The 23,943-nt window shown below is 48.2% G+C and overlaps 2 protein-coding genes across 4 annotated transcripts in view; one reads left to right on the top strand and one right to left on the bottom strand.

The window, feature by feature from the left end:
- The first annotated feature begins 360 nt into the window (after positions 1-360).
- NDUFAF3 (NADH:ubiquinone oxidoreductase complex assembly factor 3) lies at positions 361-22,275 on the top strand. Of its 2 annotated transcripts, XM_088454000.1 has the most exons (6): positions 361-459; positions 4,194-4,305; positions 7,722-7,914; positions 9,105-9,171; positions 18,431-18,531; positions 21,275-22,274. In XM_088454000.1, exons 2-6 carry the CDS (start codon positions 4,214-4,216, stop codon positions 21,371-21,373), a joined length of 552 nt encoding a protein of 183 aa, XP_088310126.1. In that variant the 5' UTR covers positions 361-459; positions 4,194-4,213; the 3' UTR covers positions 21,374-22,274. The 2 variants fall into 2 exon arrangements, with proteins under 2 accessions (XP_088310126.1, XP_088310127.1); XM_088454001.1 differs by lacking the exon at positions 361-459 and having other exon boundaries at positions 4,195-4,305; positions 21,275-22,275.
- The window catches only part of IMPDH2 (inosine monophosphate dehydrogenase 2), a 33,830-nt gene continuing 31,573 nt past the window's right edge, over positions 21,687-23,943 (bottom strand). For both annotated transcript variants that reach the window (XM_088453998.1, XM_088453999.1), the window contains one exon: positions 21,687-21,893. In XM_088453998.1, the coding sequence (XP_088310124.1) occupies positions 21,872-21,893 (22 nt within the window). In that variant the 3' untranslated portion in view covers positions 21,687-21,871. The remainder of the gene's footprint in view (positions 21,894-23,943) is intronic.

The raw sequence follows: 23,943 nt of genomic DNA, 5'->3' as shown, positions 1-23,943 counted from the left end.
CACCTCCTGATCTTACATGCTGCACATAAGATCTGGTGATGCGATGTACGATCCCGTGCAGCGCTATGCGAAGGGGGAGGGTGGGTTTGTCGGCATATCTGGCGGTCGGGCAGTCGATTGCTCTGTTTGTGTGGGGACCGCCAGATATGTCGGCCGTTGGATCGGCAGCGCGAGGTGCCTATCGCTTCGTGTATGGGCCCCTTAAGATCCAGGATGTGTAATGATTCTGACAATGTGACAGAAAATAATTTTTTTACACTGTATAGAAAGTAGTGAGCGGGCTTGTAGGGCATGCTGTGCGCCTCCCGGCCACACGAGGACGATAGGAGCTGTCTAATGTTACATGGACTGTCTACAATAGCCGCTTTCTATGGTAAATGTCAGCTCCTGGCTGCCATGCTGTGTGTGTACAAGGACAAATGACCTGCTAGGCTGAGGATGTTCCTGCCCCACATATAGGTATGCTGCTAACCCACCTGCATGCAATAGGTTATGTACTATTGGTTCTATGCCCTCTGATGTAATGTGCGTTCTCTGTTGCATGCATGAGCTGTGCCTGGCTAATGTTGACTTTATCCATTAGATTGCACCATGTGCTCTTTGCTTGGCACGTTAGTCAGTGCCTGGGCTACATTGCATGTTTATTCTCCCTGCCAGCAGAGGCATTAATGGCATTGAAGGGCATCTCCTCACTCACTGCACTGTCAGCTAGGGACCTCATCACTGAGGCATGAGGCACCGTTACTGCTTCCACTCTGTAGAGGTGATTGGTGGTCAGAAATTGGGTTGAATGATGTCCTGTGCAGAATGAATGGTGGCCAGTTATCCAGGACGTTCCAGGAAAGGTGACAGTACGGGGTTCATGCATGTATTTCTCTAGTGTGTGAAAATACGCATCGCTTTTGTAAACGAGAATGACCTGGTTCTGTGTCGCCCTTAATGTCGGATATAGTTGTGCGTTTTTATTACTGAGCACGTGTAAGATGCAATGTGCACACACCCCGAATGTGTGCGTACGTGGAACTGTATTGGGCATCCTGGGCGGTGATTATTCGGACGCACGGAGATGGTCCGTTTTATGGGTGCGTTATGGGAGTGTCATTGACGTATCGCTGTGTACGGGGCCTGATCGAGCAATGTACACGATGCTGATATTTAGTTGAGCGATCATCGGTATACTGCGCATGTGTGTGAGTCGCACTGCGCATGCGCCGAGGTACATTGCCGTCGCTTGCATCGACTATTTGCCCGCAGTGCGATTGACAGTCAAGCAGCATTTGGGGGGAGGTAACGAGGAGTGGCGGCTAAAATGTGGGCATGTCGCAATAGTTTTTGGGGCGTATGGCAGATCCCGTACGCAATAAAAATGGTTACCGGCGTCTCAATACAGGAGCCCATTCTGTGCGCCCCTTACGGTTACTCATAAGGCTGATTCTCGAAGGATCTGCGACAAATGCTGCGTCTTTGTAGACCGATGCTTGGAATTGCAAAGGCGCTGATGGGCGTCTCAATACAAATCTAGGCGTATGCGACAATTGCATATTTATACACAGCGGCAGCAGCGTTAGTGCTCACTTCTCAATCGGACCCACAGATCCCCATGCCAGGTCCAGATACCTGACGGAGAATCTGCACATAGCAAAGGGCTGGTACACAGGGCGCAACCGATGGTGGCGTTTAAAGACTCTCACAATGAGCTGTGCACCAGGGACAGGCTTGTATACGTAGACACGCACCGCTGGGTGCGATGAGGAATCCGCCCCTAAGAGGTATATTCAATTGGGGGCGAGGTAAAAAACCTTACCCCCATTCAGCAGCATGGCATCACTCACGAAATTCCAAGATTGGGCTGCATGTACAGCCGACTGGGGATATCGTTAACGACCCACAGGAGCGTGCATCGTTGGTCGTTTGGACCATACACACCAGACTATATCAATGATATATCGTTGAACGATATCGTTATCGTTCAGTTTTATAGTCTAGTGTGTATGCCCCTTTCCAAACACTCGCACACACTGACATACTCACCCTGCTGTAGAAGACCCGGCTCCTGACGCTGGAGGAAGAAGACACCACTTCGGTAGGTGAGTCATTAATGACTAAGCTAAGTGAAAACTTTCAATTGCAGAATTATACCCCTTTTACACCAGAGCAAAAACCTGGGATTTTGCTGGGTCTACCCGGGTAGCAGCTCAGTGTAAAAGGGTCCCTGAAAAATAACCCAGGTCAAGTGACCCTGCAATCCAACCCAGGTAGCTACCAGGGTTGGACCCAGGATGGACCCGGGTAATGATGCAGTGTAAACGGTGCAACCCGGGTTATCTGACCTGGGTCATGCCTAAAATGAGCGGATTGGTGGTTGTGGAGCATTAACCTCCCACTTTTTATGACCTCACAGGTTTAGCAGGGCAGACCTGAGTTCAGTGTGAACAGGGCTGACCTGGGAGTAACCCAGATCGAAGGTGCAGTGTAAATGGGTCTGACCAGGGTTGGAACCATGTCTAAATACCCAGGTCGGACCTGGGTTTTTGGTGGAAAAGAGGTATTAGTTATTAGGAGGGGTGCCGTCGGACTTCCCAGACAGTTTTCCGTAAAACATAGATTTTAGGAAAAATCAGACTTGCTCTGGAGGTACGAGATAAAAAAACCTCCCGACACTCAAAAACTGAAAAACCTGCAAATAATAATAATAATAATTGCAGGCGCAGGCTTTTTGCTATTCAGTTACGTCATTTTTGCTATTCTAGCACCTAATTGACTACCCCTCTAAGTGTTGATGTCTGTGCTCACATGGATAATGTTTGTGTTGCGGACTTGACAAACCTGTAATTGGCTGAATTGTGTTCTTATTATAATATGTAAAAGATTGTGTGTATGTAAGAAAATACAAATTAGTGTTCATTCTAGCACTCGTGCAGTCCCTCCTGCCTGGGGTTTTGCTCTGCTGCTTCTAGCACACAAACTGCTTAATCTCAGCAGTTTGTTGTATCAGCAGAGTGTGCTAGAAGCACCAGAGCAGTGTGTGACACCCCCCAGGTAGGATAGAAGAACTGAATGGGTAGTGACAGGTGCAGGGTGGTAAAAGGAAGACTACAAATAATCTAGAACTTGGATATATCCTCCTTTTTTTTTTTTGTTTAAGACAACCTTACTGGGTACAGCCGCATTCTTTATAATGCACCAGACTGCACAGCAAACCTTCACAGTGCCGTCTATCCTGAGCTCCGAATGCAATATAATTAGCTGGAATACTGAGGCCAGGCGATGTTGGGGGCTGGGTGGTCTGTCTTGTTTTACACCAGTTCTTTTAAAAAAATATCATCAATATCTGGTATTAACAGTGATTATTAATTAAGAGACCAATATGTACTAAGCTTTGGAGAGAGATAAAGTACCAACCAATCGGCTCCTGACTGCCACTATACAAGCTGTGTTTAAAAAATGAGTTAGGAGCTGGCTTAGTACATAGACCCCCTAGTACCTTCCTTATCAGAAAGTTGTATTGTTGTGTATCGTTCTAGTTTGCAACCTTGTGGGCTGCTTAGATGATATATAGAGGGTCTAGCCCAAGAGCCCGAGGGGATGTTGTAGTCAAATTTTATCAGTGGTAGTAAGAACCTCAAGTTGCATTGTGCGACTCTTAAGTCACCTGGTACAATATACTGTATGCGTGACAGATATGGGGGCAGATTCAATTAGCCGCCGGATTTACCTCGCGGCTAATTGCTGTGCTGGACCTATTCAATTAGCGGGGATTCCTCATGTGGGAGGCGCCGCAGTCGGACTTTGCCTCGCACCTCATGTAGGTGCGAGGTAAAATCCATGTCAAAACGCCAAGTCGGCGTCGCGAGCAAGGATAAAACACATTGATTCCGCTGTTTTCGCGGAATTAGTGTGTTTCAGTGCACGAGTCATGATTTTACGGCGCAGGAAAAAGGCTATTTAATTGAATGGCTTTTCCCTGCGCCGCGGGAATTTAGGCCGGCAATTAGTCGCGGGGTAAATCTGCCCCATGAGGTCCAATAAGAGATCCACGTCCATAGCTTAGGCATCTCCTAAACTGTGAGAATGCTGACCATATATGCAGCGCTGTACACTTCCTTTATCCACCCCCAGCAGTGCACATTGTTACCTTATTAGAGTGTAGGATATCGCTAGCTGGGAAATAATGCTGTGTTTTATTTCTACAGGATTCCTCCCAGCCGTCCCCATGATTCCTTTAGTTGTACGTGGACTTTCTCTGCTGCGCACATCACCCACACGCTGGACAAAATGTGCGCCAGCAATAACCGCGCTGACGTGGTAAGTCGGACCCAAGATGTGAGAGAGGAAAGGAAAACAGAAACATTCTAAATGATCTTGAGTTCCTATATGATCAGAACTTGTCATTGGGCTCGATTCTATTCTGCACGAAGTGAATAGCGCCGGGAATCAGCTACCTGGAGCTATTCAATACACCGCGCTGCTAAGCCCGGCTAAGGATTTCTTCCTGTACCCCTCCGGGGATGCGAGCAGAAAGCCGACAAAAGTCCAGGCACGAGGCTGTTTTCTGCCCTTCGCGCCTGGGTCGGGGAATGCCCGTTCTCGTGCCTTAAACAGGGTGTTTAGTCGCGAGACCGGGCATTCTCCGACTAAACACCGCGCAGAATAGAATAGCTCCGGGAGCTATCTCCCGGCGCTACTTACATCGCGGGCAATTGAATCGAGCCCCTTGAGTTGCCATAGAGGTCATTATACATCACACCATGGGATAGGGATAAGTCATTCAGGAAAACCTGTAGCGCTGCTAAGCTGGGTCGTTCTAAAAATATCAGGTTCTTCTTTAACAATTTGCAATCGTTGAAGCCCCTATATCACCTCCCCGTGACCTCTTCCAGCGTCTTCCTACACTAACCTATAGGGGATTTAATATCCCAGCAGCTTTTGTGCATATTTCTGCCATTGCCACCTAAATATAAACTGGGCTATAAGTGTAATTAGAACATGTATAAAGAGTCACAAATCACACAGTCCTGGTCGTCATTATTGTCACCCTTGAATTTTAAGAACAACCTGTACAATATTCCGAAATAAATTTCGTATTATCAGAATATTTTAATAGGATATCCAAAGTTATGAAACCCCCAAAAATTCCCTTTCAACTTACAAGTAGTAATGTCAAAGATGATATAATAAGTATGCCCAAGGTACCCTTCCTTAATATTTGGTTGCACATCAAATATTGGTTGCTCCACAGGACATTTGGCCAGAAGGGCTGGGGTCTGTCTAGGTACATTTTGGGCTTTGGCAAAGATCATTTGTTCCTTTATGTCTTTTATTTTTCAGCAGTGGGGTCCTCCTTGGCCTCCGCCCGTAATGCCCATCTTGGTTTAGCATGCGGTGTATGGTACAGGTTGAATCCATCACTCCAGATTGTTCCAAGTCAGCCTTCTGCTCTTTGGATGCTTTGCTTGGTGTTTGGGCCAAATGTACTAAGCTCTGAAAAGTGATAAACCACCAGCCAATCAGCTCCCAACTGTCATTTTTCAAACACAGCCTGTGAGATGACAGTTTGGAGCTGAGTGGGTGGTCATTTATCACTTTTCTGAGCTTAGTACATCTCCCCCGTTGTTCCAACTTCCACAGTTCAGACCAACTGTCAAAGAGTTCTCTCGTTGATTTTCCTCTTTTCCGCCATGTCTATGGAGGTTCCTCGCAGTTCCACAAGGAGTAAACTTCTTAATACAGATGTGTCCTCACTCGTCTTTGCTGCAGTCGCGACGAACTGCCCCTTTCAGGGCGCCTGGTCCCATGTTATTCTGCTAGTACCCGGGCATCTTCTTTGCATATTTAATTTTTTTTGGGCGAAAATGTGTGTAAGCCGCAATGCGATACGATTAAGACGCACCAGGAGACAGTGCTGATTAATTTGCAATGCGATTGTGTAACTGTGTGCGACTGACTCTCTCAACTAGCACGCAAAATGCTACCGTGCAGCGGCCACAGATTTTTTTTCCACGCCAAGCTCCCTTTACAGATCCATTCGCGCACAGATATACAAGTGTCACATATTAAATAAATCCGCACAGTCTCCTGGTGCATCCTAGTCGCATCTCATTACCACTAAGACGCATTTTGGCCTATGGGTGTATAGGCCAAAGCTGGATCCATGCAGTCCTTTTCTTCAGGAGATATTGTGCAGGTTGTACTTAAACTTCAAGGGTGCCAATAAAGTTGGACAGAACTGTGTTTGACATGACAAGTGACAGGAGCAGATTGGTTGGTACTTTATCCCTCTCCAGGGCTTAGTACATAGACCCATACGAAGTGAATTTAGTAGTAACCTAGAACATGTATTTTTTAACGGCTGTAACCTGCCCACCTGCTGGATGGCTTTGAGGAATAAAAAAAAAAAAAAAAAAAAAAAGCAGCGTTATTAAATGTTGTGTTACATAAGCCCCCCAGTAATGATAATTTGTATAATTGTCCCCCCCATCATACAGGCGCCCCTTGCACACATCCTGACAGGGTGACCCAGGAATTGTATTTAAATTGCATCGGTTTTCATTAAAGAAAAATTACTCCGAACAGTACAAACCCTCAAATCATTGCTTTCTGCAGAACTTCCACACTCACGCTCAGGAACAAGATATAACATTGTATAATTGTTACTGCCCAAACCTGTCATCAGCCTATGGGTTAGCTAGTGACATCACTGACACATGAGGCACAAAGTTACATGGCCAGTGAATTCGTGGCTGCTTCTGCTGTGTGACCACGGAAGCAGACCAGACTTTGGGTCGTATTCAATTAGAAGTGAAAAGCCGTTTTCCGTGAAAAAGTATCGCCGATCGGGACTTTTCGCGTGGTCAGAACTTATCTCCAAATTCAATTCCAGACGGTTTTCGCCTACGCGGAAAGTCAATGCAATGTGATAGGCGAAAAAAGATTCGCCTCAGAATAGTAGGTGAAAGGAAGTGCAACATTTTTATTTTGGGGTGCAAAGGTGGGGAAACCTCTCAGAACCCTTGGGACAGCCCCCCCCCCCCCCAAAAGACAACTGTGTTAAAAAATACCGTGGAAAAACATAAGAACACCTCCAAAAAAGTACTTTAATTTTGGGGGCGAAAAAAGTACAAAGTGGGGGGACAAATATAAAAACTAGCAAAATAGACTTCTTGGGGTGCTGTAAGGAGGGGTCAGGAGTTATTGGGATTGCAGGTGCATGTAGCAGGGGTGTTTGAAATTTTTTAAACTTCACTTTAGAGACTTAGGAATATGCTTGCACCCATTTTCAAGTACCCCAAATTTTACAGGACAACTTATTTTCACCAAAAGATACAGCTTTATACCATTCTTCACCACTTGTGCAAAGACACTAATAAGAAGTTATTGAAACAACTTAAGTACCCCAAACCGTTTTATTAGGGCTATTCGGACACATCTACATTGATCCCCAATGTTAGTGCATATTTTTTGGGGGTTCAGGCTGATTTCCCAAATTCTGACAACACCTGTTCTGAATTCGCCGCTTGCCATTTTCTCGTGGTTTGTAATTGAATACGGCGAATAGTGAGGATGCGCGCGATAAGTTTCCGCATCCAAAACACGCGATGCCGGCGAAAAGTTGGGCAGGCAAAGCTCTTCCGCGGGTGCAAAACTAATTGAATACAGCCCTTTGTTTGAATTGAACCTGAATTTGGAAATCCTCTTTTAAAATATTGTTATCCTGCTTCTAGGCAGCAGAAAAGGTCCCATCGCTTGTGGCCGACAGGTGACGAACTGTACGAGAAGACCACGGTGACACGCCTGGAGAAGGACTCTCCTAACGTGCTGTTTATCGAGGGCTACAGCTCCCAGGGTTTTGTCATCAATGGAAACCGGGTGGTTGGGCCCTGTGCCGTGATCCATTGGAGCATCCTGCACTGGAATGTAAGTGCGGAGGCTGCTTATAGCCACTCTGGTTCTCTAGCACAGTGGTTCTCAAACTGAGTCCTCAGGAACCCAAACAGTTCCCATTTTCCAGGGCACCTATCAGGTGTTAGCTCTTGTGCTTCTCCTTCCTTCCCACTGGCATCTCCTTCCCACCGTCTTCTCCTTCCCATCGGCATTAACGGCACCAAACTTATATGTTCAGTTGTCCTGCCATTCTAGGCACCCTGATAGCCAGATCCTGGGGTTGTGGGGCAGTACCAGTGCCGCCCACAGAGCCCTGCGCAGTGCTCGCTCACCTATATTTACGCCCCTGCCTGTTGCAGCATTGTTTATAAACCTTGTCCGTGTTCTGCAATGTTCTGTACTCGGTCACGGTTTTTAAGGGGGAGTTATGTTCATACTATTCCTGTTTATGTACATTGTAAGGCGCTGCTGACCCATTGTGGTGCCATATAAATAAAGGATTAATATTCATATATTACCAACTGTCACATTTTAAAGATCCACAGGTGACCTGGAATTGATTAACTGTTTGGGGGTCTTGAGGACCGAGTTTGAGAACCACTGCCCTAGCGTTATCTTCCCAATCTGCCCCAATACTTCCTGTGCCAACACTGAGATATTCCAGTCTGAGCAAAGGACGAGGTAACGGACAATTCATCTAGTGCACTGATTAATACTTCTATATAAGCCCTTCTCCATTTCCTGCTCTGCAGCCATAATATGAGGAGCCCCCTATGTCACAGCTCCCTTCTCTCACCTGCTGGGACTGCCAGTCCCACAAATACCGAGGGCCGTTAGTAGCCCACCTATGGTATGAAGCCTTCTAAAGTGGTCATAGCAACCAATTGGCATGTAGCTCTCTCTTTATAGAATGCACTAGATAAATGAGAGCTGCAATCTGATTGGTTGGTCCTAGTTCAGCATCCACCTATGGTTGCCAGCTTTAATGTTTACATTTAACGATCAGTAAAAATAAGTCTCATTTCCACCTGCAGCGAGGAAATCGCCCCCCGTCCTTCTTTATACTAAAAACGAATGAGATACATTTAATAACACGTTCACTGAAGTCTTTGGAGGGATCGGGGAAGACCATAACGAAGCAATGAAGACAGATCAAAAAGAAAATTAACTTTGGTGCTCATTGTTTTTTTTATCAGTTTTTTACCAATCTGTGTTGCTTTCAGGTGGGCTCCTATAAAGACATCTCCTACGAAAGTTTATCCTTGTTTCGCTTGCTGGTCCCCAAAATAGGTAAACAGCATTATTTTACTTTTGGAAGAGATACTTAGACAGGAACGATCTCCAATATTACGGCTTTCCAGGTCCTTCTGTTTATTTCCATTGCCTTCAGATACGGCGGCAACACACAACGTATCTGTTATACTGTATAGCTACTGTAAGTGCCATAGAGCAAAAGCGTAAAATCCATTTCTCCGATTCCATGGGGGACACCGGGGTACAGATGGTGGTGTGTGAGGAGCGGTACTTTAAGAAGTTGATTGATTTGAATCTGGACTCCTCCTTATTTCTAACCAAGCCCCACCCAGAGACGGGAGAAAGGAGGGGTGAAGAGAGAAAAAACACAGAACCAACCGTCCCGACAGAACAGAAACACGAACAAACATAACACAAAAGCGTTAGAAGGGCGTCCAGTTTCCGCTGCACCGTTAAATGCAGTTGACGTAAAGCGGAGTGAACGAATTGACCTTGAGTTAGTAAGACGCGAAGAAGTTGATCCGCCAAGGAAGGCCATTAGGTTGTCTAAGTACGGGTCTCCTATGTGGGAGGGTAATGTGCCAGAGTAAGGGGCATATTCAATTGAGCACGTGGTTTAGCGAGGAAAATTCTCTCTCCCCTCACGCCCAATTTTGGATTACCGCGGGTATGCGTGCTCCCGATACCCACGGTATCCAGTTATTTAAAAAAGTGGTTGCAGGGTTTTTCAGCGGCTGCTGGGAGTCCCGGGGGTTTCTGGTAGGCTCCAGGGAGGCACAAGGGCTGATGTAGTTCTCCCAGCTCCCATTACGGGGGTGCATACATACACTTGGGGGGGAGGCAACACACTGGGGGGGGGTCACACGGTCACTTATACACACTTACCAAAACTGACTCACGCTGCATACTCACCGCTGCTGCAGACCCGGCTCTGGATGCAGAGGACAGCGCTGCAGAAGGTGAGTAATTAAGGACTAATTGCTTAATTAGTACTCATGGGGGGGGGGGGGGGTGCCGCCAGGGTCCCAGAGCCAGTCCCACTGATTTTTTTTTCTAAAATTAATGATTTTAGGAAAAACCAGACGTGCTCTGGAGGTGCGAGGAAAAGAAAACCTCCCAGTGCTGAAAATAGAAAAAAAACAATCACCTAATTGAATAGCAAAAATCCCGCACCTACGGGAAATTGCACTTACCTGTTGTTTTCCATCTTTATCTGATGTAATAATGGCTAGGCTGAGATGTTGGTTACGCAGGCTGCAATCAGCGTGACTGCTAATCTGTGACTATAATTAGCTGCCTACGGCCAGAAATTGGGGTTTGACCCCGTTGTGCGGTGTACTGACTGACTGCGCCGCAAGGTGCTTCAAGTGTGAATGGGGAACATCAAGGTTAATGCAAGAATTAAGTAAAAATAAATACTTAGGGGCTGACGGTGGAGTTGGACGTTTTTGGCACAAATAATGCTTTTATACAGTGCATAGTACTGGCCAAATACAGTTAGTTCGCCATCTTGAAAATTCGCCTCATACAGTCGTAAAGACCCATATGTGCCTCTCGGGAGCTGTATAACTTGCAGGCGCTTGAAACTTGGCAGCCACTTGTGATTGGCTGAGTGCTTCTTGATCCTCTGCTACTATAACTATTCTCCATGTGGCTCTTGCAGTTGATTTTAATTATTTATGTTGCAATCAGTTTGCAGCATGAAAGCAGATTCCCAATATTGTTTTTTTATTTAGCAGGGAAGACGATGGATGTTTATATTTAATTGAACTTAATACTTATTTTGTAATCTGATTTTATCTTTTACAGTCACTGTTCAAACATATAAGAGGTCTTATGTATCCTTCTTAAAAGTTCTATATTGTGTACAAATCCTGTATTGTTACTTTAGTATACGAACACTGTCGCCCAGATCTCCTGACGGCAACCTGGCCCATATGCTGCTGTTCTCTTGTCACATATGCTAATGTTAGTTTAGTTTTACTTCTTGTATTAACCTAGGCGCCATCTTGTTGCTTATCTCCTTTTTTCGTGTGTAGTTGAAAAATATGAGATATGGTAAGAACTTACCCTTGTTATCTCTATTTCTACGAAGTCCATAGGGTTCCACAGGATACCTTGGGGTATAGGTGTGACGTCAGTCGCAGGGCACCAAAGAGTTAAGCTTTCAGCCTCCCAGGATGCACTAGGTCCCCCTCCTATACCCCGCCCCCGGGCCAAGGCACCTCAGTTAGTTACCAAGCCATAGGCCGGAGGAGGAGAAGGAAGAGAGAGAACAAAGATCTGGACACATACAAGAATCACATTCTCACCAGAGGGAGACGGAAAACCGGTGACCAGAGCAAAGCCCATCTGCAGCACAGGTGCGACAGGGCGGGAGTCCTGTGGAACCCTATGGACTTCGTAGAAATAGAGATAACAAGGGTAAGTTCTTACCATATCTCATATTTTCTACTTCAGGGTCCATAGGGTATCCACAGGATACCTTGGGGATGCCCCAAAGCAGTATCCTTTAAGGGTGGGGACGCTCCTGTGCAGAAAGGAGAATCCGCCGCCCGAAGGAAGCATCCTGAGAGGCGAAGGTGTCAAACCTGTAATACCTCACGAAGGTATGGACAGAAGACCACGTAGCAGCCTTGCAGATCTGAACTGCCGAGGCACCACGTCGAGCTGCCCACGAAGGACCCACAGACCTAGTGGAATGAGCCTTCAGAGAAGGAGGGACCGGTAGGCCTTCATGAAGATAAGCTTCAGAAATAGCCATACGGATCCAGGCTGCCAAAGTTTGCTTTGAAGCAGGCCAACCCTTTTTACAGAAGCCATAGAGGACAACAAAGCGTCCGACTTCCTAAACAAAGAAGTGCGGTCAACATAAGTCCTTAAGGCCCGCACAACATCCAAAGAGGCCTCACCCACGGAAAGACCCGGTGAGTTAAAGGCCGGAACAACTATTTCCTCGTTAACATGAAACTGGGAAACAACTTTGGGAAGAAACTCGGGCCGAGTGCGGAGCACTGCCCTGTTCCCATGAAAAACCAAGAAAGGGGGTCTACAAGAAAGAGCCCCTAACTCAGAAACACGTCTGGCTGAAGCAACGGCCAGAAGGAAACAGTCTTAGCTGTTAGCCATTTAATATCCACTGAGCCCAGTGGTTCAAACGGCGGTCCTTGGAGAGCCCTCAGGACCACAGCCAAATCCCAAGGCGCCACAGGTGGAACAAAGGGCGGCTGAATACGGAGAACACCTTGCATAAAGGTGCGCACATCCGGGATTGTAGCAATCCTACGGTGAAACCAGACAGATAGGGCCGAAACCTGTACCTTCAAAGAAGCAAGGCGAAGCCCATGATCTAGTCCCGCTTGCAGGAAGGCGAGAATCCGAGACAGACGAAACTCCCGCGGTGCATAACCTCTCGGTCGACACCACTGGAAGAACGTATGCCACACGCGATGGTATATCCTCGCGGAAGACGGTTTCCGAGCTCGTAACATGGTACGCACCACAGAGCTGGAAAACCCCCAGGACCTCAGCATGGCCGTCTCAACAGCCACGCCGCCAAAGACAGCCGAGTCAGGTCCGGGTGAAGACAAGGACCCTGAGACAGAAGGTCCGGTCGTAGCGGCAACCGCAGAGGACTGTCCATGGACAGACCCTGAAGGTCTGAGAACCAGTGCCGTCTGGGCCACGCGGGAGCTATCAACAGGAGCGTCCCTCCTTCCTGTTTGAATTTCCGGATTACCCGTGGAAGAAGGGAGACCGGAGGGAACAGGTATGCGAACCTGAACGTCCACCGGACGGACAGAGCATCCACCAGAGACGCCCCTTCGTCTCTTGTGCGAGACCCGTACACCGGCAACTTGTTGTTGTGCCGGGACGCCATGAGGTCGATTTCTGGAAGACCCCACCTGTCCACCAGTAGTTGAAAAACGTCCGGGTGCAGGGACCATTCCCCTGGATGAACGTCCTGGCGACTTAGAAAGTCCGCCTCCCAATTTAGCACTCCCGGGATGAAGACCGCTGATATGGCCGGAAGATTGCGCTCCGCCCAAACCAGGATCCGAGAGACCTCTACGAGAGCCGCCCGACTGCGAGTTCCTCCTTGCCTGTTTATGTAGGCCACGGTGGTAGCATTGTCCGACTGGACCTGCACCGGGTGACCCTGGAGAAACCGCTGTGCCTGCAGGAGAGCATTGAAGACCGCACGGAGTTCCAAGATATTTATTGGAAGCTCCGCTTCTGTCGGTGTCCACCTGCCCTGGAACAAGTGTGGACCCGAAACTGCTCCCCAGCCCCGAAGACTGGCGTCCGTTGTCAACAGGACCCAATTTGGAACCCAGAACGGACGTCCCTTGTTGAGGTGGGTCGTCTTTAACCACCACGCAAGGGACAGGCGAACCTCCGGGGTGAGCACAATCGTCTGGAACTTCAGAGACTGAGGCAGCCCGTTCCACTTGGACAGGATCAGGTGCTGCAGAGGTCTGGAGTGAAACTGGGCGTATTCCACCATGTCGAACACCGACACCATGGAGCCCAGTAACCTCATCGCCGAGTGTAAGGACACCCGGCGGCTGTGCAGACAACTGCGCACCCTTGACTGTAAAGCAGAGATCTTGTCCTCCGTCACGAAGATCCTTTGCTGTCCCGAGTCCAATAAGGCTCCAAGATGCAGAATCCTCCGAGACGGGATTAGAGTGGACTTCTGCCAGTTGATTAGCCAGCCGTGCCGTTGCAGCAGTGCAATGGTCAGGTCCAAGTGGTGTAACAGGAGCTCTGGAGATCCTGCCACCAATAACAGGTCGTCCAAGTACGGCAACATGCGGACTCCTTGCAGCCGCAGAGAAGCCGCCATGACCGCCATAGCGTCCTGTATGTCCAATGACACCATGTAGTCCCCAGGTTCCAGCGCCAGAATGATGGACCGTAGGGTCTCCATCCGAAACTTCGGGACCCGCAAAGACTTGTTGAGTGCTTTGAGGTTGAGAATCGGACGATATGACCCATTGGGTTTCTGTACCAAAAATAGATTTGAATAGAAACCCTGGCCCCTCTGGGAGAATGGAACAGGCACTATAACTCCAGCCTGGAGCATAGTGTGCAATACCTTCCGCAGCTCCGTAGCCTTGTTCCGGTCTGATGGTAGACCCGTGGTGAAGAATCGAGCCGGGGGTCTGTGCCGGAAGGAGAGGGCGTACCCGTGAGAGACCACCTCCAGAACCCAAGTGTCTGTCGTAGTGAACGACCAACACCGGGAGAACTGCAGCAGGCGGCCTCCCACCCTGGGATCCCCCAAGGGGAGACCCGGACCGTCAGGCCGCAGGCTTGTCATCTGGCTTGGGGGCCGGACGTCTGGTACTCCATGCCTGTTTCCGGGGCTTGACTGATTTCTTAGGGCCAGCCTGTCGAGGAAACGACTGTGGTTTGGGCCTGCCCTGGGCCCTAGATGACCGAAAGGACGATGGTCCAGAACCAGAAGGAGCAGCGGCCGACGGGAGACAAGCAGATTTGGCTGCCGCCAGCGTGGCCACAATCTTATCCAGATCCGGACCGAAGAGAACTTCTCCGGTAAACGGCAACGCTTCCAGACCTTTCTTGGATCTGCGTCCGCCTTCCAGGATCGCAGCCACAAGGTGCGACGAGCAGCTACCGCTGCTGAAGAAATTCTAGACACCAGAGTACTAATGTCTAGAGCCGCCTCGTTGATGTAGGTGGCCGAATCACGGAGATTGCCAATCAACTCCGCCTGTTCGGCCGGACAGTCGGATTCAAAAGAAGCCTCTAATGAATCCGCCCAGCGCTCCATCGCTCTGGCAACCCAGCAAATGGCCATAGCCGGCCGTGCTGCCCCCCCTGCAAGGGAATAAGCGGACTTCAGGCAGATTTCTACCTTGCGGTCCGTAGCATCCTTAAGGGAGGACATGGATGGCATCGGCAATGTGGCACTACGGACAAGACGGGTCACGTGAGAATCCACCTGTGGAGGGGATTCACACTTAGCAAAATAATTATCCGCGAACGGATAAGCCACCGCCAGGCGTCTCTGCGGCTGGTATCTTTTGCCAGGTTGTTTCCACGCCTCCTCTAAATGGTCCACCAACTGACCCGAAAGAGGAAAGACTGTGGCATCGCCCTTCACATCTTTGAAAAAGGCATACTTAGATTTAGCCGCTGGGGGAACTTCGTCCTCAATCACCAAGGCTGTGCGGACCGCCCGAATAAGTCAAGGATATAAATACTTTGGACTTAGCATCAGCGTCCTTAGTATGGAAAGGTTCCTGATCGTAAGGATCCAGAATCTCCCCATCATCAGACGTCCCTTCGTCATCCTCATAAGGAGCGGACAGAGACGCCACCGGCCTTTTATGAGGCCGCATCACAGACTCCCCTTGCAACACATCCGACAAGTGCTGTACAGAACTCGTCAGGGAGTTAACCCACGCTGGCTCCTGAGAACCCGGGAGCGGGGAAATAGGGAGACTGTGGGGTACCACCAATTGTCGTGGGAACCCCTGCATGGGTGACGACACCACAGACTGCTGGGACAAACCCATCGGAGTAAACGCGGGCTGCGGAGCTAACTGGCCCACTAAAGCTGTTAACGCCTGAGCGAAACAAGCCCAGGGCGGCTCCTGTACCGGTGCTGTAACCGTAATAGGCCGCGCCATGGACAAACACTGCCGGCAAAGGCCCTCCGCGCTACCCTCCCCCTCCGCTAACGGTACTTTGCACGTGGTACACTGTAGCCGGAGGGGAAAATCACTTTCAGACATGATGGCACCATGTATGTGACCTCTCTCACCAATTAAGTATTAAATAGGCGAGAGACCACCCTGCAGCACCGCACCGCAAGGGCTTTAGCAGAAAGAACAGGGACAGTAATAAAGCTGACAGTTTAGAGAAGAAAAGTTACAGGCAGCGCTAGCACAGTCACATACAATGCAGAGAAATAACAATTCCTGCACTAACAGCGCTGATCACTCAACTACACAGACACAGGGCCTGGTAGGACACAGCGCTGCATACACAGACCTGAGCCACAGCGGAGGAGAGGTATGCGGGGGGACCCAGACCACGATGCTTCCTTCCAGACTTCCAGCAGCGTTCACCATGCGTTGCAGAGAAGATGGCCGCCGAGGAGCAGAGAGAAGCTGGCCTGGGGGAGGAGCGCTGACACAGGACCAGTCAGCACAGTGCAGAGAGGGCTGTGTGCAGCGGGGGAGGCGCCGGCTGTGAGACAGGGAAGGCGCGCTCCCCTGGCATGCATTTAACCCCTGGGACGCCGCAGCGCTACCGCTCTGCTGCGGTCCGCTGTCCCAGGGGGTAGTGGAAGCGCAGGTTGGTCGCCTGGCTCCACGCTGCAGCCAGTCCCCAGGGAGCCCCCTGCCTGGGGACTTAGGACCATGTGATCAGCGGGGACCCACCGCGGGACCCCGCTGCTTACCTCTGTCCCCCTTGCATCCGGCCATGGTCCGGAGCATCTGGGGTCACCGCTAGCTGTGACCCCAGACGCCCACCAGCATCCCCGGATCAGTACCGGCGTTCTGGTACCGGCGGGGTGTAGGGAAGACAGCATGGACGTCAGGACTGACTGTCCATGCTGTTCATCCAGATGTGCAGCCACAGCTGCATGAAGAAAAAGCTTCAGGGGCTCTTCTAGCCCCCACTCCAACAGGTGCACCCGACTCCGGCCGGGCACCAAACTAAACTGAGGTGCCTTGGCCCGGGGGCGGTGTATAGGAGGGGGACCTAGTGCATCCTGGGAGGCTGAAAGCTTAACTCTTTGGTGCCCTGCGACTGACGTCACACCTATACCCCAAGGTATCCTGTGGATACCCTATGGACCCTGAAGTAGAAATCTAATTTGCAGCTTTTAGGTTTTTAGTGCAAGATGCTCCATTAGTCCCCGGTCTCTTATGGTCCAGGACCGTCTAAATCATGTTGGTTTCGGGCTCAGACGACACCATTTCGGCCTGTTTTAGCCGTGTAGCTGGCTTTCTGGTTGAGGCTTGTATATGTCGTTTTTTAGCTCCGCCACGATTATAGAACACAGACTGTTTTTTTTGCTGCTTTAACTTGAAGTGATAATTGAAGGAGCCATTTTAATTACCTCAGAAAGGGGCATAATACATAGGGTAGGCTTACCTTTATGCTGGACACCATTCCCTTAATTATCTCTCCCCTCAGTAACCACCTATTCTGCTCTCAGCTCCTCCCTCCCACGAGCGAATATATGAAAACAGACCAAGCAGGAAATACGCTCTTTTATATTGCGGCCATGTTTTACACCTCCAAAGACAATGGAGAAGTATAGTCCATTACTGTGACTGAGGGCTGTATTCAATTAGCAGCGAAAAGCCGTTTTTTGCAAAAAAGTTTCGCCGGTGATGTCAGTTTGCCGGCGGAAACTTATCCCTGTATGCAATTGTTGCGACTTTTCGTTGGTGCGGAAACGCAATGCAATGTATCCGGCGGAAAAGGTTTCCCTATGAATAGACGGCGGATAAAAGTGCAGAATTGCGGTTTTGGGGTGCAAAGGTGGGGAAACCACCCTGCACCCTTAGGACAGGTCCCCAAAGTTAAACTGCGTTAAAAAAAAGAATGAAAGAACACCTCAAAAAATGACTTTGAAAAAGGGGGCGAAAAAGTTCAAAGTTGGGGTACAAACTTAAAAACTAGCGACATAGACATGGGGGAGGTGTGTTTTTGATTGCAGGTGCGTTTTCAACGCTTTTTGAGACCTCACTTTAACAATTTAAAACCATGCTTGCACCCATTTTCATGTATCCCAAATTTGCTGGGACTACTTATTTTTGCCAATAAAAACTGCAAATGCTATTCTTCACCACTTGTGCAAAGACGCTAAATAGCACCAATTTAGAGCATTTAAGCACCCCACATACCTTCAGCAGGGCTATTCGGAGGTATCCATAGTGATCCCCCATGTCAGTGCATCTTTGGAGGGGGGGTGGCGGACTGATTCCCCCTTATCTGCCAGCACTTTTCGCCTGTCTAAGTTTGGTCGGGACGTGTTTTCGCGGTCCTTGGAATTGAATACGGGGATAAGCGCGATACTTTGTCGCATACAAAACCAGTGTTGTCGGTGAAAAGTACGGGACTTTTTGCTTCTAATTGAATACGGTCCTAATAGGAACAGAGAGGCCAGCTACCGTTCTAAAATGGTGCCTCCTGCAAACCACCTCAAGATCTTCTCATATGTATAAGTGTAACATACAGACTATATGATGCCCTCAAATCCTGGGCACGGTATACGTACAAACAATTGTATTTCTTCTGGCAGAAATGCTGGTTGTGGGGACGGGAGACCGCGTTGAGAGATTGGACCCCACCCTGCTGAAGCTCATGAGGCAGAAAGGCATGGCTATTGAGGTTCAGGACACGGTATGTACATAAGGTTCTGCAACATTTTTAAAATTAAATCAATTCTTCAGTATAGTTTTTAATTGATTAAAATGTGCCCGTTTAGCTCAGCTGGTTGGAGGCAGCCATTTTGTGGGCTTAACCAATATTCTAGAAAATGTGGCTGAACCAGACATCACTGGGGTGGTCTGAAGAGAAGTGGATAAATAACAGTACAAAAAAAACAAAAAACATAATGTAATCAATTAGATAGACCTATTCTAAAGCTGCATACACACGGAAAGATTTTCTGTCCAACCATCCAACTAGTTGATTGGTTGGAATGAAAATCTGGTAATTTATGGGAGTAAATGATGATCAGCAATTTGCTCCTAAATGCCAGAAAACAGATGAAAATGGTCGTCAGACAAGTTTGTTAAATGTTTGATCTAAACCACAGGTTCTCAAACTTGGTCCTCAGGACCCCAAACAGTGCATGTTTTCCAGGTCTCTTCACTGAATCACAACTGAAATAATTAGCTCCACCTGTGTATCTGTTAAAATGTCAGTGAGTAAAGCTGCATACACACACAATGATTTTTTTAATGATTATCGTTAAACGATATCGTTTAACGATAATTGATGGCAAAAATCGTTCACTTTGTGAGTCAAACGATGAACGATTATCGTTCATGCGCGTTCACGTTTGTAGTTCGTCGTTCAGTCAGACTTGTCAACTCAACGATTTTCATTAAGGGAATATGCAAAAATCGTTTGTAGTTCATAAAAATCGTTCATGACATTTAGTAAATGAACAACTTTAGTAAACGATTTTAGTAAATTTTTTCAAGGGAAAAAATCGTTTACTAAAATCGTTCATTAAAAAAATCGTTGCGTGTGTATGCAGCTTTATGAATACACCTGTGCAGCTGCTGGGCGACCTGGAAAAAGTGACCTGTGTGGGGTCCTGAGGACCGAGTTTGAGAACCACTGCTCTAAACAATTTGTTCAAACAACAGTTTTTGTCCATTTTCCTGTGTTTTGGAGCAAATTGCTGATTGTCATTTGCTTTCATCACTTACCAGGTTTTCATTCCAACCAATCAACTAGTTGGCTGGTTGTACAGAAAATCTTTACGTGTGTATGCACCATAAGAGCAACACTTTGAGACTTATCAGTTTGATTTAATTGGTTTGTTTGTTTTCTGCCATTTAGGAGTAAATGGCTGATTGTAATGTGCTCCCATATATTACCAGATTTTCGTTTCAACCAGACAGATCTTATAGCAGTGTTTCCCAACCTTGGTCCTCAAGGCACACTAACAGTCCAGGTTTTAATGATATCCATGTTTGAACACAGATGGTTAAATCAAAATAACAGAGGTACTAATTTGCTCAATTATGGCTTTCTGTAAAACCTGGACTGTTATGTTGCATACACACGGTCAGATTTTTCTTCAGATCTGAACGATAACGATTTAAAAAAAGAAAATCTGACATGTCTAAACTATGGCCCTGATTCAGACCCACTAGCGAGTGGCTGTCCGCTCGCAAGTGGGTCGATGTTCTGCACTGAGCATGCGCACGACGGAGGGAGCTCCGTCGTGCGCCAGACGCAACAAGCGAAGGACTGTCCTTCGCTCGTTGTGTCTGATCAAAGGGGGCGTGCTGTCGATGTTAATTGACAGCATGCCCCCTTTGGTGGGCGTGCTGGGGGCGTGCCTCCCTGACGGGGGCGTTCCCAAGGGAACGCCTCCCGTCAGAAGTCGGCCCACTGACATCACTAGCGATGTCAGTGGGAGTGATTTTGGCTCTGATAGAGCCAAAATCACTCCGGGCCTTGCGGTTGAAAACCTCAACCGCAGGCTCCGGCTCGCAGTTTCGATGGTCGCGACCATCGCGGCCATCAAACTGCACGCTCGTATAGGCTGTGGGTGGTGACCCACAGCTATACGAGCGTCCAGGAGGACGCTCCATAGTTATGGAGGCCGGCCCTCATTCAGAGCGTGCGCTCTGCTTGAGGGCCTATGAACCATGTGCGTTCCCGATGGTCAGATAACGATATCTGACATCTGATGTGTTTGCAGTCAGACTTGGACGATTCCATTCATTTTAATGCAGTCAGAAATCATTGGTAAAATCTTTCAAATCGTTCATCTGACCATGTGTATGCACCATTAGTGTGCCTTGAAGGCCGTGGTTGGGAACCTCTGTCTTATAGTGCGTACCTAGCTTTAGGGTGCCTTGGAGGAGAGTTTGGGAACCTCCTAGGTTACAGTATATTACTCCATGTATTTAATCAATGAGCTCACAGGTTTAATTCCAATTGTGTCCCCATTTTGTATGTTCTACACATGCTTCCAAATACATTGGTTAATTGGCTTGTGACAAATATGACGTATGGAATTTACACTGTACACGCTATAGAAGCAGGGCCTAGAACAGCAACTGGGCGTGCCCAAGATGGCTGCCTCACCCTCCTCTGTTATATGAAGTGCTCCGTGTCCTATTGGGAGTGTGGCCCTATATGTGTAGGCTTGCCATATCATCCCTTTAATTCAGGAAACATAGGAATTACACAGGTTCTGTGGCTGGCTGTCTCCATTTCACCATCTTATAATCGGCCACAGAACCTGTGTAATTCACGTGTCCCGAATTAAGGGGATAATATAGCAAGCTTTATTTGTGTTATAATGAACAAAAACAAGTTTGATATGTACAGTACTGTAGATCTAGTATAACTCTAATAGGCTGTAGATAACGTGACTGTTCTGTACACTCCACAGCCCAACGCTTGCGCTACCTTCAACTTTATGCTCAGCGAACGACGGATAGTAGCAGCAGCGCTAATTCCAATCAACTCTGATTATTCCAATCAACTCTGATTAGAAGCTGGAACCAGCCAGAGACTTGTGTACTATTGCTACCTGGTAACAGCATAACCCCAGGAGGAGGCACTGTGATGGGTCTGACCGCTGAATGCATATTACTGCAGCTCTCCGGATCCTCAGATTTCCACTAAGACTGACATTTCAGCCAATTCCTGGCATCTCGTTACTGAATATTCCTTCCTTTTATAGATATTACCATCAGCTCTGTATTGGCATAAATAAGAATTTGTATTTATAAAAACAAAAAAAAATGCAAAATGACTAAAAAATAAGTTTCTCATGTTTGATTTCCAAGTAAAGAAACAGCCGGTTTTCATATTTTTATTGCAAAACGCTAGATTCAGTAGTGATTGGTATTCTTTACTGCTACAGTACTGTGAGGGCAGGCGGATGAGGACAAGGCAGCTCCTGGTGTAACCGCCTCCGCACCGGGAACATGCAATGCCGGCAGCAGCTACATTCTGTGCGGTGGGTGCAGATTTTTGGCATTGGTTAGAAGAGTCTCTTCTCGTATCTAGAAGAAATAAAGATGAATTGCGAATGTCACCCTAGGGATAGGTTACAGAGCGCGTTTCTCATTACGTGCATCAGACTTCTCTTTACTACACGGATGGATGAGATGCTGTTGTGCCACATACACACCTGAGCTGCCAAATAAAACCTCTATCAACATGATATGTAAGTCAAAGACAAGTGTATAGATTAGAATTAAACGTTTGTACCCTTAACATCTAAGGGGTCCTTGTCCTCTCCCCCACGCCTCTTAGTGATCCACAGAGAGAGAAGGCTGGAAAGTCCTTTATAGGAGACAACCGATCACTTCCAGAAAGTTCCTTTATACCAGGAACCGGAACCTTTTTTTTTTTTTTCTGCCGAGGGCCGTTTTACTATATATAACATTAATAGCGGGTCTGGTGCAGACCACGCCCCCCTGTCTGTGATGCCACATGTGGGCGGGGCCACAATCATCTGTGATTACAGAAATGTCCGGAGCATCCTGAGGATGCTCCGGGGAGCTGTAAGGGCAGCAGTGTGACTGTCTGAAACGTCCTAAGGATGCTCCAGGCGGTACTGCTGCATAGATTCTGGCTGCCGGGTGCCATTCTACGCACCCTGCTACCCAGATGAGGATAGCACAACAAAACTCAGAGGGCCAGACCAAATGATCCCGCAGGCCTTATACGGCTCCCGGACCTGAGGTTCCCCATCCCTGCTTTATACCAATGTTCATGTCCAGATAGAATAATAATTCCTATACACTTATAATGCACCAGTCAAGGAAAGTGTTATCATTTATGATGGCCTTAAATTCTCTCTCATATCCAGCTGTAGATGCTGGGTACCCTGCGATAGCCAAGAGTGCAGACCCATGTTGCCCTCTGCCAGATCGAAGGCCGTAGTGTTACAGCGCGCACAGCAGTGACTGGCTTTTACCATACTAAACCCAATCTGTATTTTGCAGCTGTCCTGTCAGGCAAGATCCATAGAGCACATCCTAAGCGTGGGGATGGGAGAGAGACCATGTCTGTTATTACTTACCTGCCCAAAGTGTCATCCCAGGGGTAGTCAACATGAAGCCCTCCAGCTGCTGCAGAACTACACATCTCAGCATACCCTAGCAGGTTTTACTAATAGGGCATGATGGGATGTGTAGTTCCTCAGGAGCTAGACAGCCACAGGTTGAATACCTATGGTTTATAATGTAGCTAAGCACTCTCAGCTGTGACTGCAGCATCCGCAGGGAATGAACCACCTGTGTGAGCTGGGCTAAGGGTCTTTGGAGCCAGTAGGGGGCTCCACATGAGAGCACATTGTGCTAGAAGCCTGGTAATGTCTAAGCAGGGACTTGTCACAGACGACAGTGACTCCTTGGGGAGAGCTGCTCAAGCTACATCTTACACAAGAGTCCTGTGACCCATCAGACTGTTCTGCCCAGGAGGATGGCGGAACAGCAGCAGCGAATGAGGATTCCTCCACTTGGGAAAAGTTCATGTAGATCAGGGAACTTTTTTACCTTTTACCCCAAAATATATTTAGATACGCTGACGTTAGCCCCTTGATTTGAAAGGAAGGAAATCCTATAGTAGTGCCCCCATATAATGCCCCTGTAGTGCCGCTTGTACAAAAAAAAAAAAAAACCACCTTAATCCCCGCTCCTGCATCCGCCACCGTCCTGTCCTGTCTGCCCGGCTGCTCCTCGGAACTATGGGAGAGACGTCATGACTTCTCTCCCATAGTGCGCATGGAGAGGGGCGGAAGCTGGAGTACAGAAGAGAACTCCGGCTAACGCGGCGCTGCAGGGAAGGAGTCGCTCGCCCACTGGTAATAACATCTCAGCGGGCGTCTGGCTTAGAGCCTCCCTGCGGCGCCGGGCTGGAGGTCACTGACGCCGGATGCATTCCTGGGGGTAATGGACGGACGGCCGGGCATGCAATGATTCATATGCATGCCTAGCTGTCCGTCCATTACCCCCAGGAATTTCAGTTTTACCGCAAATGGGGTAATTTACCCGTTCCCCGACCACTGATGTAGACAGCAGAAAGTTGTTGATTCAGTTCACATAT

The sequence above is a fragment of the Taudactylus pleione genome, unplaced genomic scaffold (assembly GCF_031769625.1).
Source record: "Taudactylus pleione unplaced genomic scaffold, aTauple2 ptg000607l, whole genome shotgun sequence".
Taxonomy (NCBI): domain Eukaryota; kingdom Metazoa; phylum Chordata; class Amphibia; order Anura; family Myobatrachidae; genus Taudactylus; species Taudactylus pleione.
The sequence above is the reverse complement of the archived record's forward strand: the minus strand, read 5'-3'. Positions and strand labels throughout refer to the sequence as shown.

Excerpts from the sequence above, each read along its gene's own strand:
- NDUFAF3 (XM_088454001.1), top strand. The coding sequence starts at position 4,214 with ATGATTCCTTTAGTTGTACGTGGACTTTCTCTGCTGCGCACATCACCC. Across the intron at positions 4,306-7,721 it reads GCAATAACCGCGCTGACGTG|GCAGCAGAAAAGGTCCCATC; the intron begins GTAAGTCGGACC and ends TCCTGCTTCTAG. Across the intron at positions 9,172-18,430 it reads CTTGCTGGTCCCCAAAATAG|AAATGCTGGTTGTGGGGACG; the intron begins GTAAACAGCATT and ends TTCTTCTGGCAG.